Source organism: Equus quagga, chromosome 3 (genome assembly GCF_021613505.1).
Source record: "Equus quagga isolate Etosha38 chromosome 3, UCLA_HA_Equagga_1.0, whole genome shotgun sequence".
Lineage (NCBI taxonomy): Eukaryota > Metazoa > Chordata > Mammalia > Perissodactyla > Equidae > Equus > Equus quagga.
This window is the reverse complement of record NC_060269.1, coordinates 97,675,903-97,689,983: the sequence shown is the minus strand read 5'-3', so window position 1 is coordinate 97,689,983 and position 14,081 is coordinate 97,675,903. Positions and strand designations below refer to the sequence as shown.

At 37.0% G+C, this 14,081-nt stretch overlaps 1 protein-coding gene across 8 annotated transcripts in view; it reads left to right on the top strand.

Moving 5' to 3' along the window:
- MTHFD2L (methylenetetrahydrofolate dehydrogenase (NADP+ dependent) 2 like) overlaps positions 1-14,081 on the top strand; it is a 142,697-nt gene that overhangs the window by 35,738 nt on the left and 92,878 nt on the right. For all 8 annotated transcript variants that reach the window (XM_046656365.1, XM_046656362.1, XM_046656366.1 and 5 more), the window contains 2 exons: positions 1,876-2,028; positions 3,225-3,332. In XM_046656365.1, the coding sequence (XP_046512321.1) occupies positions 1,876-2,028; positions 3,225-3,332 (261 nt within the window). The remainder of the gene's footprint in view (positions 1-1,875; positions 2,029-3,224; positions 3,333-14,081) is intronic.

Sequence of the window (14,081 nt, the reverse complement as noted above, 5' to 3'; positions counted from 1 at the left end):
TTCCTAGATTTTTATGATCTTAACATTTTTAGTACTCATGTAGGCTCTTTCTCTTTTAGTCTAAATAACCAGTACATGAATAATTGGTTTTCATGTGTTCTCTACATAACACCTTTTGTGTGTCCACACATCTGTCTTTTAAACTATTACTTAATTAGCTTGAGACAGAACTGTTACGAAATGGTGACCTGAGTTGTGAACTGCGTTGCAGTTTAAGAAGTACGTAAGAGGACAGGTCTGTAATTACCAGTCTCTCATGCTTGCCTCCAAATTTTCAGATGCTTATATTTCTTCCGGAGTATTTCAGCTGTTGTGTGAGTTGAATTATTTGTTACAACTTAACGTTATTTTCAGTGAATGGAACAGTACAGACCAGTGGATGGCAAAATTCAGTGTAGCCCAGGCTTATTGGTGAGATGATGGCTCTCAAAATTTACAAAAGAGCTTTTTGAATTCTTTCAATCAATGGCCAACCCATACATATATTAGCCAAATTTGAACTTAGAAATGAACTAATTTAAGTCCTAGTTCAATAGGGAGATTTCAAATATAGTTATTTTTCTTTTCATTACGAAACTTTTGATTTTATTGTAAAAAATATCCATGGCATGAAGCTTTTGCATGAGTGGGTAGATGTCTAAAAAATAAATCATCACTATAATCACCACCATCATCATCCAGATTAAAAAAGGAACCACTATTTTGGTCCTCAAATAGTAAATTAAACATAAAATTTTAAAGAAGTTTTACTAGAACCTTTATAATCATCTTCTAACTTCAGAGAAAATAGATGGAGGCTCTGCTAGAACATTATAGAATGAATACAGTTATTGAAAGTGGAAACCTATTGACTGGAGAGACTTTCCAAAGACCCAGATGAATATGATTCTATCTGAATATGATTCAAATTACTACTTTTATATATGTAAAGGACTTTGGTAGTCTAATGATGGCAAATTGGGTCTATTTAAAGTAAGATGGCAGTAGTGTCACTTTTAGAATACAAAAGATCTAGGACAAGGCATAACTCCTTGAAAACAATTTGAACTTGGGCTTTGATAATGTTTTAAAAAATTATGTCTAAATGACATCCATTATGTAATGAACAAAGAAACTTTTATGTAACAAATGTACTTTTATTTTATTATTTTAGGCACAAGGGTTAATTGTTGGGTTTAAGGTAACCTAAGCTACTCTGCACAGAATAGTAAGAGCCTATTTTCTATTTCTATACTTACTGCTTTTCAAAGTGAGGTGATGGGCGTCTCCTATCTCATTTGATTAGTCCTTTACTTAAGTTATGTTCTTTTCCTTTCGTATAGGAAACCGTAATGATATTTTGGATTTCAATGTGCTAGTGCTTTAGGGAAATGACACACGCCTGTGTGTATATATGTGTGGCGTGTGTGTGTTCGTGTTTTATATTTGCTTTTTTGTTATGTCATTTGGGAGGAAACTAGACACTAATGATGTTATGACTATTTTTAATATTAACAAAGCCCTTTTAATCTGTAAAGCTAGAAATATTTAATAGAAACCTAATTGTGGAAATGTCTTGTATAGGAAAAACATAGATTTAAATATGCAAACTTACTGAGGCAAAGACTTATCACCTGACTGTTTGCAGATCTCACTGGTATTGTTTTATTTCTCAGATTTTTCCCTTTCACCACTCCAGCCACTTCCGGCCCTCTCCTTGCATATTCTTACAGCAGTTAGTTACAGCCATTGGCAAGAAAAGGAAGAGAGTCATGACTTTACACCTTTACTCAAGCTGAATCTTAAGTGATCTAGCTGTAGGTCTTCACATTTCATTTTCCAGACTTCCAAATAAAGAACAATTGTAAAATTAGACCAATTTTATTTACTTTTCAGACCATGTGGATGAGCGAACGGTATGCAATGGCATTGCCCCTGAAAAAGATGTTGATGGGTTTCATATTATCAATATTGGAAGACTGTGCCTTGACCAGCATTCTCTCATGCCCGCCACTGCCAGTGCTGTCTGGGAAATAATCAAACGAGCAGGTTGGTAACTTGCAGTGCACAGGACAGGGGCGCGCAGAGCCAAACTGAGCATTTGTGCGCTGCCTTGATGGAACCTTCTCAGTGGTATTGGGTGAAAGAAAATGATAAGCCATAAAACTTCAGACTGTAGAAAGATGGAAAGTTATAGAAGTCAAACAATAATCCAAAATAAAATAAAATGAGGAACATGTGCCAGATTACAGGTAACTGCTCTTGCACCATGTAGGGAGTGAATTTTCCGAATAGTAGGTTTGTCTCTCTACTTTTAAACTATAAACTTAATGTATTTTGATGTACATTTTCCACAATGTATTATATTTTTTCTTATCTTTAAAAACAAAATGTGAAGAACATATTTGAACCATCTCTAATGACCCAGGATCTCGTTATAAATATTTATCTTTGAATTGTGCTCTAATACTGTAATGCTGTCACAGACCCCTGAGATGTGTAGAGATGTTTCTCTCTACTTTCATTGATCCACATTGTGTTTTATATGGATGACTCTCCTGCCTCCATCACTGTCACTTCCATTTCTGGCAGCATCTTCTCCTTTCGAATTTGCTGTTTTCCAACTAAGAGAGAAAAGTTCCAAGGGAAAGCAGATCCTAGTGTCATCCTCTTAGAATGTTAGTACTGGGAAAAACCTTAATTTTAACTTCTTCATTTTACTTATGAAGAAACTATGCCCCAAAGAGGTAAAGTGTGTTATCTTTCATACTTTTCTAAGTTTCTAAGGTTAGTACTTCTCTAAAGCACTCTCCTGTGGAGTAAAGTACATGAGCTTTGTGAAAAATACTTTTTTCCCCACTTCATTTTGTTCCAGATTTGCTCAAAGTTTGATTGCCAATTAAGCTTGACATTGTACTTTGCTTATTTTATAATTAGTAGTTAATATATTTTAAGTCTCTGCACTTCTAATTCTTCATGTAAATCTCAGTGTTTAAAAGTAATTTAATGGCAACTTGAAAATGTTTGTGGTTTTCTAATGAGGACATAATCAGAGAGGAAGCGACAAATCCGAGAAGTGTAAAAAGAAATATTTATAAATAATGAATGTGGGCACATTATAGATAAGCCACACAATAATCCAAATTTAATTAGAAGTTTTTATAGAAGTTTCAGTTGGCCATTCAAATGTTTAATTTGCTTCTTGTTGTTGATTTTTCATTTAAATCAAACTCTGCATTTTTAAGGAATTGAAACATTTGGGAAAAATGTGGTTGTGGCTGGAAGATCGAAGAATGTAGGGATGCCCATTGCCATGCTTTTACACACTGATGGAGAACACGAACGGCCAGGAGGTAAGTGGGACCTTGGAGATTCTATATACTCCTACAATTGTCTTACTTCTTAAAGTCATCACGTAAAGATGTCTGAAAATGTGACTTAGCATATTTGTGGGTTTATGCAATTAAAGGTTCCCTTATTCTTCACCTAATGACGTGAGGACCTTGAAAGTCAATAGAGGAATTACTGGAAATATGTAGCACTTTTGTTCCTCTTTTTTCTTTTGGCTATATATACTTTTTAAAAGTCATTAACAATATAGACATTAAGAAAGTGGAAAGCCACTAGATAGACAAAAATCACATGTTGATGGACATCTGCATGCTGATACACACACACACACATACACACACACAAAACACCGATGTATAGATATATGGATTTCTTATCATTATTAACCTTGATGAATTCCAGTTTCCTGATCTCAAATTTTCAAATACCTCTTTTAACTATTAGGATCTTTGTTGACATAACGCATGTGAAATAATTTTCTAAGCCACAAAGCTCTGTGGAAAAATAAGCCCAATGATAACATATCCCTTATCCAAAATAATGAGTAGTGAGTTTTGAATATTATTTTTCCTTCCTAGGCCTAAGGATTTAAATATTGCCAGAAATCAGAATGTGTTTGTGGATCATAGTAAATTAGGGCCTGGTAGTGAATCCAGGCAACTTTAAAAAGCCTTAGTTTTGAAGAGATCTTTGAAAGGCCAAATCTGGTGGTGTGAATTTGGTGGTAGTTTTCACGGTAACTATCTACAAAGTTGCATTTCTAGTTTTACTATTCACTTCTAACTTAATTTATTAGTGCTTGTCTATCTGTCTCTTAGGATATAATAAAGATAATGCTTTATTTGCCTTTATGTAATGCTTTCTATGTTAAGCAAGATGAACAACCATGAAAGTTTACCTAGGTATACCATTTTTGTTGGAAAATTTTGACCAAGAGCCAATAAGCAGTTTTTCTTTATTTTCAACATTTTATTTTCTTATCTCATCAATAACATAACAGGCAGTATTATGTAGCTCCACAACTTGCACAGTACTTTCTTATAAACTGTATTATTTAGTTGTCAGTAATTCTGGCATATATTAATATTATTCACATTTTGCAGTTAAAGAAAATGAGCTTTAGAGACTTCAGGTGATTTACCCAAGGCCACACACGGAACTAGTAGATCCAAAGCTGGGAGCTGGGTGCTGCCTGTGTGGTTAGGAGGATAGGCTTGGAGTCAGACCACTCTCCTGCCGAGCCCTTGGACAAGTCGTTTAATCTGTGTAAACCTCCACTTCCCTCATCTGTGAAGTGCAGATAATATTAACATCTCCTTCACTGGGTTATTGTGAAAACTAAAGGAGATATAAATGTAAAGCACTGATTACAGTGCCTGACACAGTAAGTGAAGTAAGCCCTTGGTACATGTAAACTGTGGCTATTTCTCTTATTTTCATTATTATGCTTAAGTTAATAACCTGTGGCCATACTAACCATAACGTTTAGAGTAACATGATCTGAGGTTAATGATGCATTTTATTTTTTGCCTTAATTTGAAATTTTATTTTCGTTTTCTGGTGACTTTTATTTTTGCTCTTTTTTGCATCAAATCTAGTCTTTGTTATAATAATTTGCATACATGTAGAATTTGTAAAGTCTATAAAGTATTTGATTAGAAATAGGACATCATACTGCAACAAATCATACTTTCCATTGCACTTTTTTGTACATATCAATATGTTGCATGCTAATTTCTTGATAAATTTCAATTTTGAATTATTTGTCTATAAAATACCTCAGTGTAAGAAAATTAATTTACCCCTTCTTTATACAATTTTAGTATATGTGCTGCTGAAGCGAACACTCTTTATGTGATTTTAAATTAGACATTTCAATGTCATAAAACATATTAACTTTATAAATATTTTATGCTTTGTGTCATAAAATATTCTCACTTGAATGCATGTTAAAAATTCAATGAAAGTGGAATTAGTTATAATACTGGTAATTTACAAGTCAGGTAGTTAAATTTATATTTATTATAGTGGCACCTGGGTGCCGTTATAATTACAGTATCTAAAAGGTAGTAAATTACATTAAAGATGATGTTGGACAGTTTGCAACATGGATGGTGTTTATTCTCATGCATATTTAATAGGAGTGTGGTGACATGCATGCTTAATATAATGAATTGTTGAGAGCTGCTTACTGAAGATTTGGAGTCTATAGGAAATATCTCAAACGTCCATGTTTGTTAGAGCAGTTAATTATGTGCAGTGACTACACGTGCGCTGTTAGCTAATGGAGATAATGAAGGAGTATTAACTTAGCAAATTCACATCTATAGAGCTTGTTCTGATGGCACTCACAATGTTGAGCATTCAGCTCCCACTTGTGTTTCTTTGCCAGAGGAGATTCAGAACCCCAATGATTCATTTGTATCTTAAAGCCAAAGATAATTGCGCTAGAAGAAAAATGATCATACTGTAATTTAGCTTGATTAATATGTGTCTACTCATGGCTAGCTTTTAGTTTTGATTATTTTGGACATGAATGCCAGCTATTTTTTGAGAAAGAACTTCTTTTAATTCCTTAAGAGGCTGAAATTATTTAGAGGACTGAGATTGTGCTAAAATCTTGAGTTAAAGGGGAAGTGCTGGTACTCAACACAGCAGGATGCTGCAGGGAGAGCACCTGCTGTGGAGGAATGTCATCATGGAAGGCTTTGTAGAGGACATGGCATTTGAGCCACTGTGTAGTTTAGAGAGAGTAGGTGAGAGATGGTTCCTGACCTCCAAGGTCTTATAGTCTTGGTGGTGGTGGTGGACAAGGCATGATATACAAGTATGAGTGACTTAAATTATAAATAGTCAGTGGCACAAAATAAAATTTGGCAGCCCTAAGCAAACATTCCATTTGCTTAGGGAAGCCCGTGATTAACTGATGGATAAAGAGATTGACAGTGGAGAGTCTCTTCTCATCAGCCCCACTACTTATTAGGATGTTTGAGTACCATTGTGATGACCTATAGATCACTTTGTATTCTTTTAACTTCTTTATATATAGTAACCTACCCAGTTTCACCTTCTTTCAGAATGAAAACCGAATACCATTGGCTTTAGCACAGTGTCTTTATTTTTAGCTTTACTGTGAGGAAGCAAGAGGAAAGTTCTTCAGTTTCTCCAAAGCAGTTTTTTTCCTTCAGGATAACAAAGTGCCATAATGACCAAGGCATTGTGATTATTAATTGTCATCAAAGGAATACAGAATCTGATTTTATTTTAAATTCTTTTAAAGTAGGTTCCTTTCTGCGTATCTATATTCTTCTATAGAACATCTCATCTAAGTAGATCCCCCTAAATAGCTACAGCATGGGGCTACATGCTCCTCCTTTAACTAAAAGGTTGTGGTATCATTGCAGTGGCATTGATGCTGGGACTTTTTTAAAGAGTATTTTGAAAGGATCAACAAGTTACTGAATTTACTTAGAGTCCTATGGGCCCAGGGATGTTCTTGATTTCATTCAGCCAATATGCATTCAGTACTTATTCCCTATGAAACATTGTGGGGTACAGTGGTGAAAAAGACTTAGTCTTCTGTTTCCAGAAGTTGACAGTCTGCATTTTCACCGTTCATCTTTGGACGCTGTGTTTTCTCAAAGCACTGCTTCTGCATTGGTGTTCAGCTTTGGCCCTCTAGCTGCCCTGCTGCTGCAACTTTTTTTTTTATTCTAGGGGCATCCTATCTAAATGGAAAATCACAAGAAATTTTGCAAGTAGAATGCCTTTCCTTTGTGAAAATTTGCTCCAGTAGTGAAAATGAAAATTTTTGGCAGGCTGGGAGTTTTATCTCCCACTTACAGGAGGTGCCTTCAGGTAGTAATACAGCAGTGGATGTTCCAGGTAGTACAACGTGATATGGGTGGTATGTGTGATTAAGCTCAGCTCAGGGCCAGGTTGGGCCAGGCACTCTCAGGTTTCAAACGGAGGAGCCAAGTAGGAATACCTAGGAATGCAAGAGTACACAAAGGATCACGCCACCGGGACTGAGTGAGTCTTGGTGGTGGTGAGCGGAGTCAGATGTTTGCTTCCTCTGCGAAATGAACGATTGTCACACTGCAGCAGAGAGGATGGCAGGCATTTAGTCTCTGCCCCTCTCCTCCCACTACCTGTAAATTAGAAGTACTCATGATAAGATGTTAGGGATATTATGTTTTATGATGCCTCCATGTTGGTTAGACTTTTCTGAATTACACCTTTGAGTTTTCATAGTGGAAAGCAATAAAAAAGAACAAATGCTTATTCTGGTCTCATTCTCTAAACTTAATAAATAATGAAAGTACTGTTTCATTTTCAATGTCTCTTAAATTCAGCCAGCTTATTATCTGGAAAGCACTGTACTTGGAAAATATGTTTTCTTACATCAGACAGCTGGGACTGTTCCACTGTTGAAAGTGACGTTAAACATTACTTAAAATGTACAGTGAAGTCCAAATCTTTCTCTTTCCTTTTCATTTTCTCTCTTTTCACATGACCTCAGAGTGCTAGGCATTTGTTTTACTACCAGCACAAAGCATCCTTTTTCTAATGTCTGTAAGCCTGATTGTTCAAGGCATCACTCATAAGGATATTGTGGTCTGCTCCACTCTGCCTCTTCAGCTATTCCTCCTGTCACTTTCTCCCTGGTACCTTATGCTGAAGCTCCATTGCACACTGCTCTCCAAACACACCATCTCTTCCATGCCTCCGTGCCATTGTACACCCTGTGTCCTGTGCATGGAATGCTCTTTCCCATCACTCTCCTACTGTCCTCTCATGTCCCACCCATCTTTCAAGATGCGGTTCAAATCTTCTAACTTTTGCACATTGTATATGCTGCCATCACAATATTAATCCTATTGCATATTGATTGCCTACCTGTTCCCCTTTCCTACCCTCACATGGTAAATGTGAACTTCTCAATAACAAATATTTTGTCTTAGGCTTTTTGTATCTCTGAAATTTAGCACAGGGCTTGGCCTGTAATAATGCAACTAGTCAGTCCATCAATAAAAGTTTATTTAATGTCTCCTAGGTACCAAGGACTGTGCCAGTATTGTAGAAAATAAGACCACAGGCTAGGGATTTAAAGTAAGACATTGTCATTTATTGAAAAAGAATCTTGTGTAGTGGGAAGAAAGAGGAGGAGGGAGAGAATTAACTAGGTGTTCACTGTACACTAATTCCCCTATATTTTAAAATTATAGGCGTTTATATAAAAGTATAACTTAAGACTCACCTTGCTCCCAAGAATCAGATCACAAGGGAAGAGGGTGCCTCCTGACAATAAGGAAGTGGAGAGGAGACCTCAGGACACTGGGCAGGGAGGAGAAGTTGTTGCTGAAAGCATTAATTGGGAGAAGTTACAGTGTTTTTCCTGTAAAACATTGAGGATCTATCATTTTGTTTAGACTAACTTTTTATTTTTTCTTAAGTTACTGACATGTAACGTTGTCCTTTTGCAGCGGGGCTGATTTCTTTGTTACTAAGCATGGCCAATACGATGGCGACTAAATCAGATATTGCCCTGTCCTCTTGAGCTTACAGTAGACAGCCGTTAATCTAGTAGGTATGAATGAGTAACTCATTGCGATTTTGCAAAGTGCTGCAAAGGAGAGGTAGAGCTTTCTGCAATAAAAACTTAGCTGTAGGAAGGAATGAGTGATTTCTAATTATAGTTATATGTGAATGCTGTACTCTTTTTTGTCTACTTTGTGTTACGGCTATAATGGGATTTTTTTTCCTTAAAGATTGGCACTTGAGCTAACATCTGTTGCCAATCTTCTTCTTCCTTTTTTTCTTCTTATTCTCCCCAAACTCCCCCAGCACATGGTTGTATATTCTAGTTGTGAGTGCCTCTGGTTGTGCTATGTGGGACGCCCCCTCAGCATGGCCTGACGAGTGGTGCCATGTCCACGCCCAGGATCCAAACCAGCGAAACCCCAGGCCGCCAAAATGGAGTGTGTGAACTTAACCACTCGGCCTCGGGGCCAGCCCCATGGGATGTTTTTATTGTTTACCTTCTGTTACTATTCTTTATTTCAAATAACCAAAAAAAATCCACTTCACAGCCAAAACTAAAAATATCTTCTAATTGAAGTTATTAAAAAATTTAAAATCTGGAAGAAAAATGTTCATTCTCTACGAAATAGATAATTTATACCATAAATACAAATGATGATTTGATGACTTTAAAAAGTCAAGTCAGGGGCCAGCCTGTGGCACTGCAGTTAAGTTTGCATGTTCAGCTTTGGCAGCTCAGGGTTTGCCATTTCGGATCCTGGGTGTGGACTCGGCCCCGCTGGGCAAGCCATGCTGTGGTAGGCATCCCACATATAAGGTAGAGGAAGATGGGCATGGATGTTAGCTCAGGGCCAGTCTTCCTCAGCAAAAAGAGGAGGATTGGTGGCAGATGTTAGCTCAGGGCTAATCTTCCTCAAAAAAAAAAAAAAAAATCAAGTCAATACCAAGCAGTATTATTATATAAAGGTAGTAAATGTTTAAAAGAGTGTGGGCCCTATTCTGTTTGATCAATAAATATCTCTGAGGTTTCCGCTGTTTTTGTGTTCTTATAATGTGTTGCTCTTCTTATTCTGAGGTCTTTTTCTGTTTCCCTTTGTGAATATTTCTGCAGACTTTCAGGACTTTATCACTTTGCAAGGATTGTTTATTTGCATGATTATTTGATTAATGTTCATCACACTCACTGAACTGTTAACTCCACAAAAGCAAAGACCAGATCTGTTTATCTTCCCATTTTGTCTCCGGCACCTAGCATGATAGCTTTCCAAAAAGTCTTTGTTCAATAAATGAATGAATCCTTTGCAGACCAAGAGTATCATGAAAGTTTTAATAAGCTATTCATAAGCTGTATTCTTTAGAACACTGATGTGCCACAGGATCTTAAATGGGTTTAATCTTTTAAAAAAAGGAGAGAGAGGAGTTGGTCAGATAAGTTTGGGAAATCTGGGTTAAACAAAATCAAACATATAACTTGGCTGTGCTCTTTCTCAGAGGCTGTAAGATAGTAACGTAGTATAGCCTTTAATAGAGGCAGCACTGTGAATCTCTGAGAGAGTAATAGTATTCAGTGTTTGACCCTGGAAGGTTTTATTTTATCCTAACACAATATATGTATTTGTATTCATATCTGGTATATTGTATCTCTGTACTTGCTGTGTTTGTACTAGTATACCCCCAGAGTTCTAGCTTTTTCCACAGAGAGGATGAAGGTGTCTGCATTTTTCACTCTCAAATGCAGGCACCTTGGGAATGCTTATTTAGCATTAGTCTATGATCTTTTAAGCATGTTTGCAGAATCAGATGTTGTAGTAAGATTCCTCAGTTTATTTTCATCTGTTAATCTTGGAAAGCAGAAAATAAATGCAAAAATTTTAGAAAGCTTTAGCAAACAGATGCCATACACACAACTTTTAGCCAAAACAACTAGGAAAGAAAAGGCAGAGCTTTGGCTCATGCTAACACTTGTCCCTTGTCCCCTGGCTGAGCTGGCTAGCTGATTTTTGCTAGGATTTAGGAGATCTGATTGCTTTAAAATTTAGTTTGGTTTTTATAGCTTAAAATCCATTTCACAATCAGGTATTGTGAAAATTGTAAAATCCATTTCACAATCAGGTATGCTGCCGCCAACCCTGACCTGGCAGTTTGGTACTATGGGGGGATTTGGTTACCTGGGGAATTGATTCATGTGGGTGATTCAACACATTTTATCCCTATTAATAGGAAAACCATCCTAGAAATATAAGGCTTCCAAGTGTGTAGCTTCATTTGTCCCTGCCAGGTTGTTCATAGCATAGTTGCAGTTTTGATTGGTGGAGATTGGCTCCTGGAGCAAGAGAACCTAGTGGTAATGAGCATAGGCTCTCTGATCATATTGCCTGAGTGCACATTCTGTTCTTGCATTTCCCTGTGAGATAAGATGTGTGAGGCTGTTGGGAGGATTAAGCAAGCTAATACCTATAAAGAATTTAGTGTCCAACATAGTAAGCCTGCAATACATATCAGTTATTACAGTATACTTACTCTAAAAAGTATTTAAAGTGGGCCACAGCAATATATAAAACACAAAGCAAATGAGAAATAGTTAAGAAAAAGAGGAAGCCAGACTTGGAATTAAAATGGAGCCAAGAATAAGGCTATTATTCGAAATAAGCATATCGTTAAATCTTCACGGATATATTCCCATTGCCACACACCCTGATTTTTATATACTGGCATGGAATATATGTTTGGTGAGTTTATTTAACTGAGTCTCAACTATACTTTCTGTGATTGGGTCACTAATTTCATCCTGAGAGGCTTTTTAGCAGGAAAGAAAATAACTAGTTACCCAATTAAGTGTCTTTAGGATTAAAAATGAACACATGCTCAGGATAAATAAAACATTTTCTGATATTAAGACTGAAAAGTAATTTCCCCTGAGGGGTCTTATAAATGAGAAACTATGTAGTAGACTGAGTAATATTCATAACATGCTTTTTAATTTAACGAAATGGCCACATTTTATAGGGCTATTTATTTTATTGTTTAAACCCAAATTAAAGCTACCACTGGCATGCATTTCTCTTATCTCACCAGACATTTCTTCTCATTCTCTGTTTTTGGGTCATTCTCTTCTTCCCAACTTTTGAACCAGTGGTTCTCAACCTCAGCTGCCCACTAGAATCATCCTGGGGCTTTTGACAATATAGCTGCCTGAGCCCAACACAGAACAATTAAATCAGAATCTTTATGAGTTGGACCTGAGTGTGAATATTTTTCAGAAAGCTCCATAGAGCATTCTAAGATGGTCAGGCTTGAGGACAACTGCTCAAAACACTGGAATGAGCCCAGGGCTTCACTTCTTATTCCAGAACCATTCTCTAGGTGATCCTTTCCAGCCCCATAGCTCTAAATACCATCTGTGTCCCCCTGTCCTCTAGACTCATATAGCCACTGTCCACTTGACAGCTCTGCTTGGATAGCCAACAGGCATTTCAAACTTACCACATACAAATCCTCACTCCTAGTTTTACTCCCTGTAGTCTTCCCCATCTTAGGAAGTGGTACCATCACTTCACCCAGTTGCTCAGGCCATCCTTGACCTCTGTCTCACACCTCATGTCCTATCCATTAACAATCTGTGTAAAATATACCCATGATCTCACTACCTCCACTAATAAGATCCTAATCCAGACAGCCATTATCTCTCACTTGGAACATTGTAAAATTTATAAAGTAGTTTCCATGCATCCACCCTTGTCCCATCTCCCATATGCAGTATGTTTTCCAGTGGATCTCAGTCATCCGTGGCTTCCCATAACACTCAGAACAACGTAACTCCAGAATAAAGTCCAAGTTCCTTACAATAATATGCAAGACCTTCCATAATCTGACCAGGGCTGTGTCTCCTTACTCGTTTCCTACCTTCTCACCCACCATCACTGCCTTCCAGGCACCGCTGACTTTTGCTTTCCTAGAACATGTCATACATGCTCATGTGTCAGGGTCTTTGCCCATGGTTTTCCTTCTGTCTGGAATGCTCCTTTTGAAGTTATTTACATAGTTTATTTCCTTCGGGTTTCTGCTCAGATGTTACCTTCTCAGGCTGTCCCTGACTGCCTTATCAAAACAGCCCCTCCACTATTACTCTTTATGCTCTCAGATTCACTTACTCTGTACCCTTTTTTTATAGGATGATTACTATGTAAAATTTTATTATATATGTATTTGTTCATTTGTATCTTGTCTTGTTGAATACATGAATCCATGATTTCAATTCAATAATTTTTGGTCAAATCCAGCGGCAGATTTTTGAAATATCTAGACACACTGGTGGTCAGGATTCAATCAGTGCTCCCTAATACTGTTTCTCTCAAAAGAACTTTGAGATAGATATTGAAAAGGAGTAAGCTTGAAACAGTATTTGACTAATTAAAAGTGAAATCATATTCCTTAGTTGTCATCTACCCAGTGGCCCAAGGTGTTTGGAAGGTAACTGAAGGATGATAAACAGCAAATCAAATCAGCCAGGTCTCGACCAGATACAAAGCTATTGAAGCCTGGTCCATCTTACTCATGAAAAGAAGGCTTAGATCTGAGTGCTCTGTAACCATATCTAAAATTATTTCAACAGTTTAATCCACAAAAAGCAGCTGAAGTTGAAATAGAAAACTTACAGTAAATGGACTTTAGGAGTCAAGAGAGTGCAATATTATCTTAAGATCTGAGAAATAGATCTGTTGATCATTTTACAAGCAGTAAAAATTAAAGCTAAAACTGTCCTTGTTGTGTCAGAGGCACATGTGTTTTCTGTCATTAGATTCTCTGTTATCGGTACTACCAGTGTGTTCCAGGTGGGATCTGAGGGCAGAATTTGTCCCTCAGGAAAAAGAAGTATCATCCAAGACCCCACATTGGCTTCCTGAAAGAGTCAGGATGATAATCCCACAAATGCTCGTCTGCTGACAGAAGTGAGAGCATAGTGTTTGCCGACTCTGATTTCACAGCTGTGAACCCCAACAGTTCTTTTTCTTTCTACCCGACGTGGAGCCTGTATAGTGAAATGATTGAGAGCTTGGGCACTAGACTAGACTGAATGAGTTTGAATTCTGGCTCTTATGATGGTTTGTATGACCTTGGACAAATTACTGGACTTATGTTTCCTCACTTATAAAATAAAAATAATGTTAGTTTCTACTCATGAGAAATATCTCTGACAGTGTTTTGTG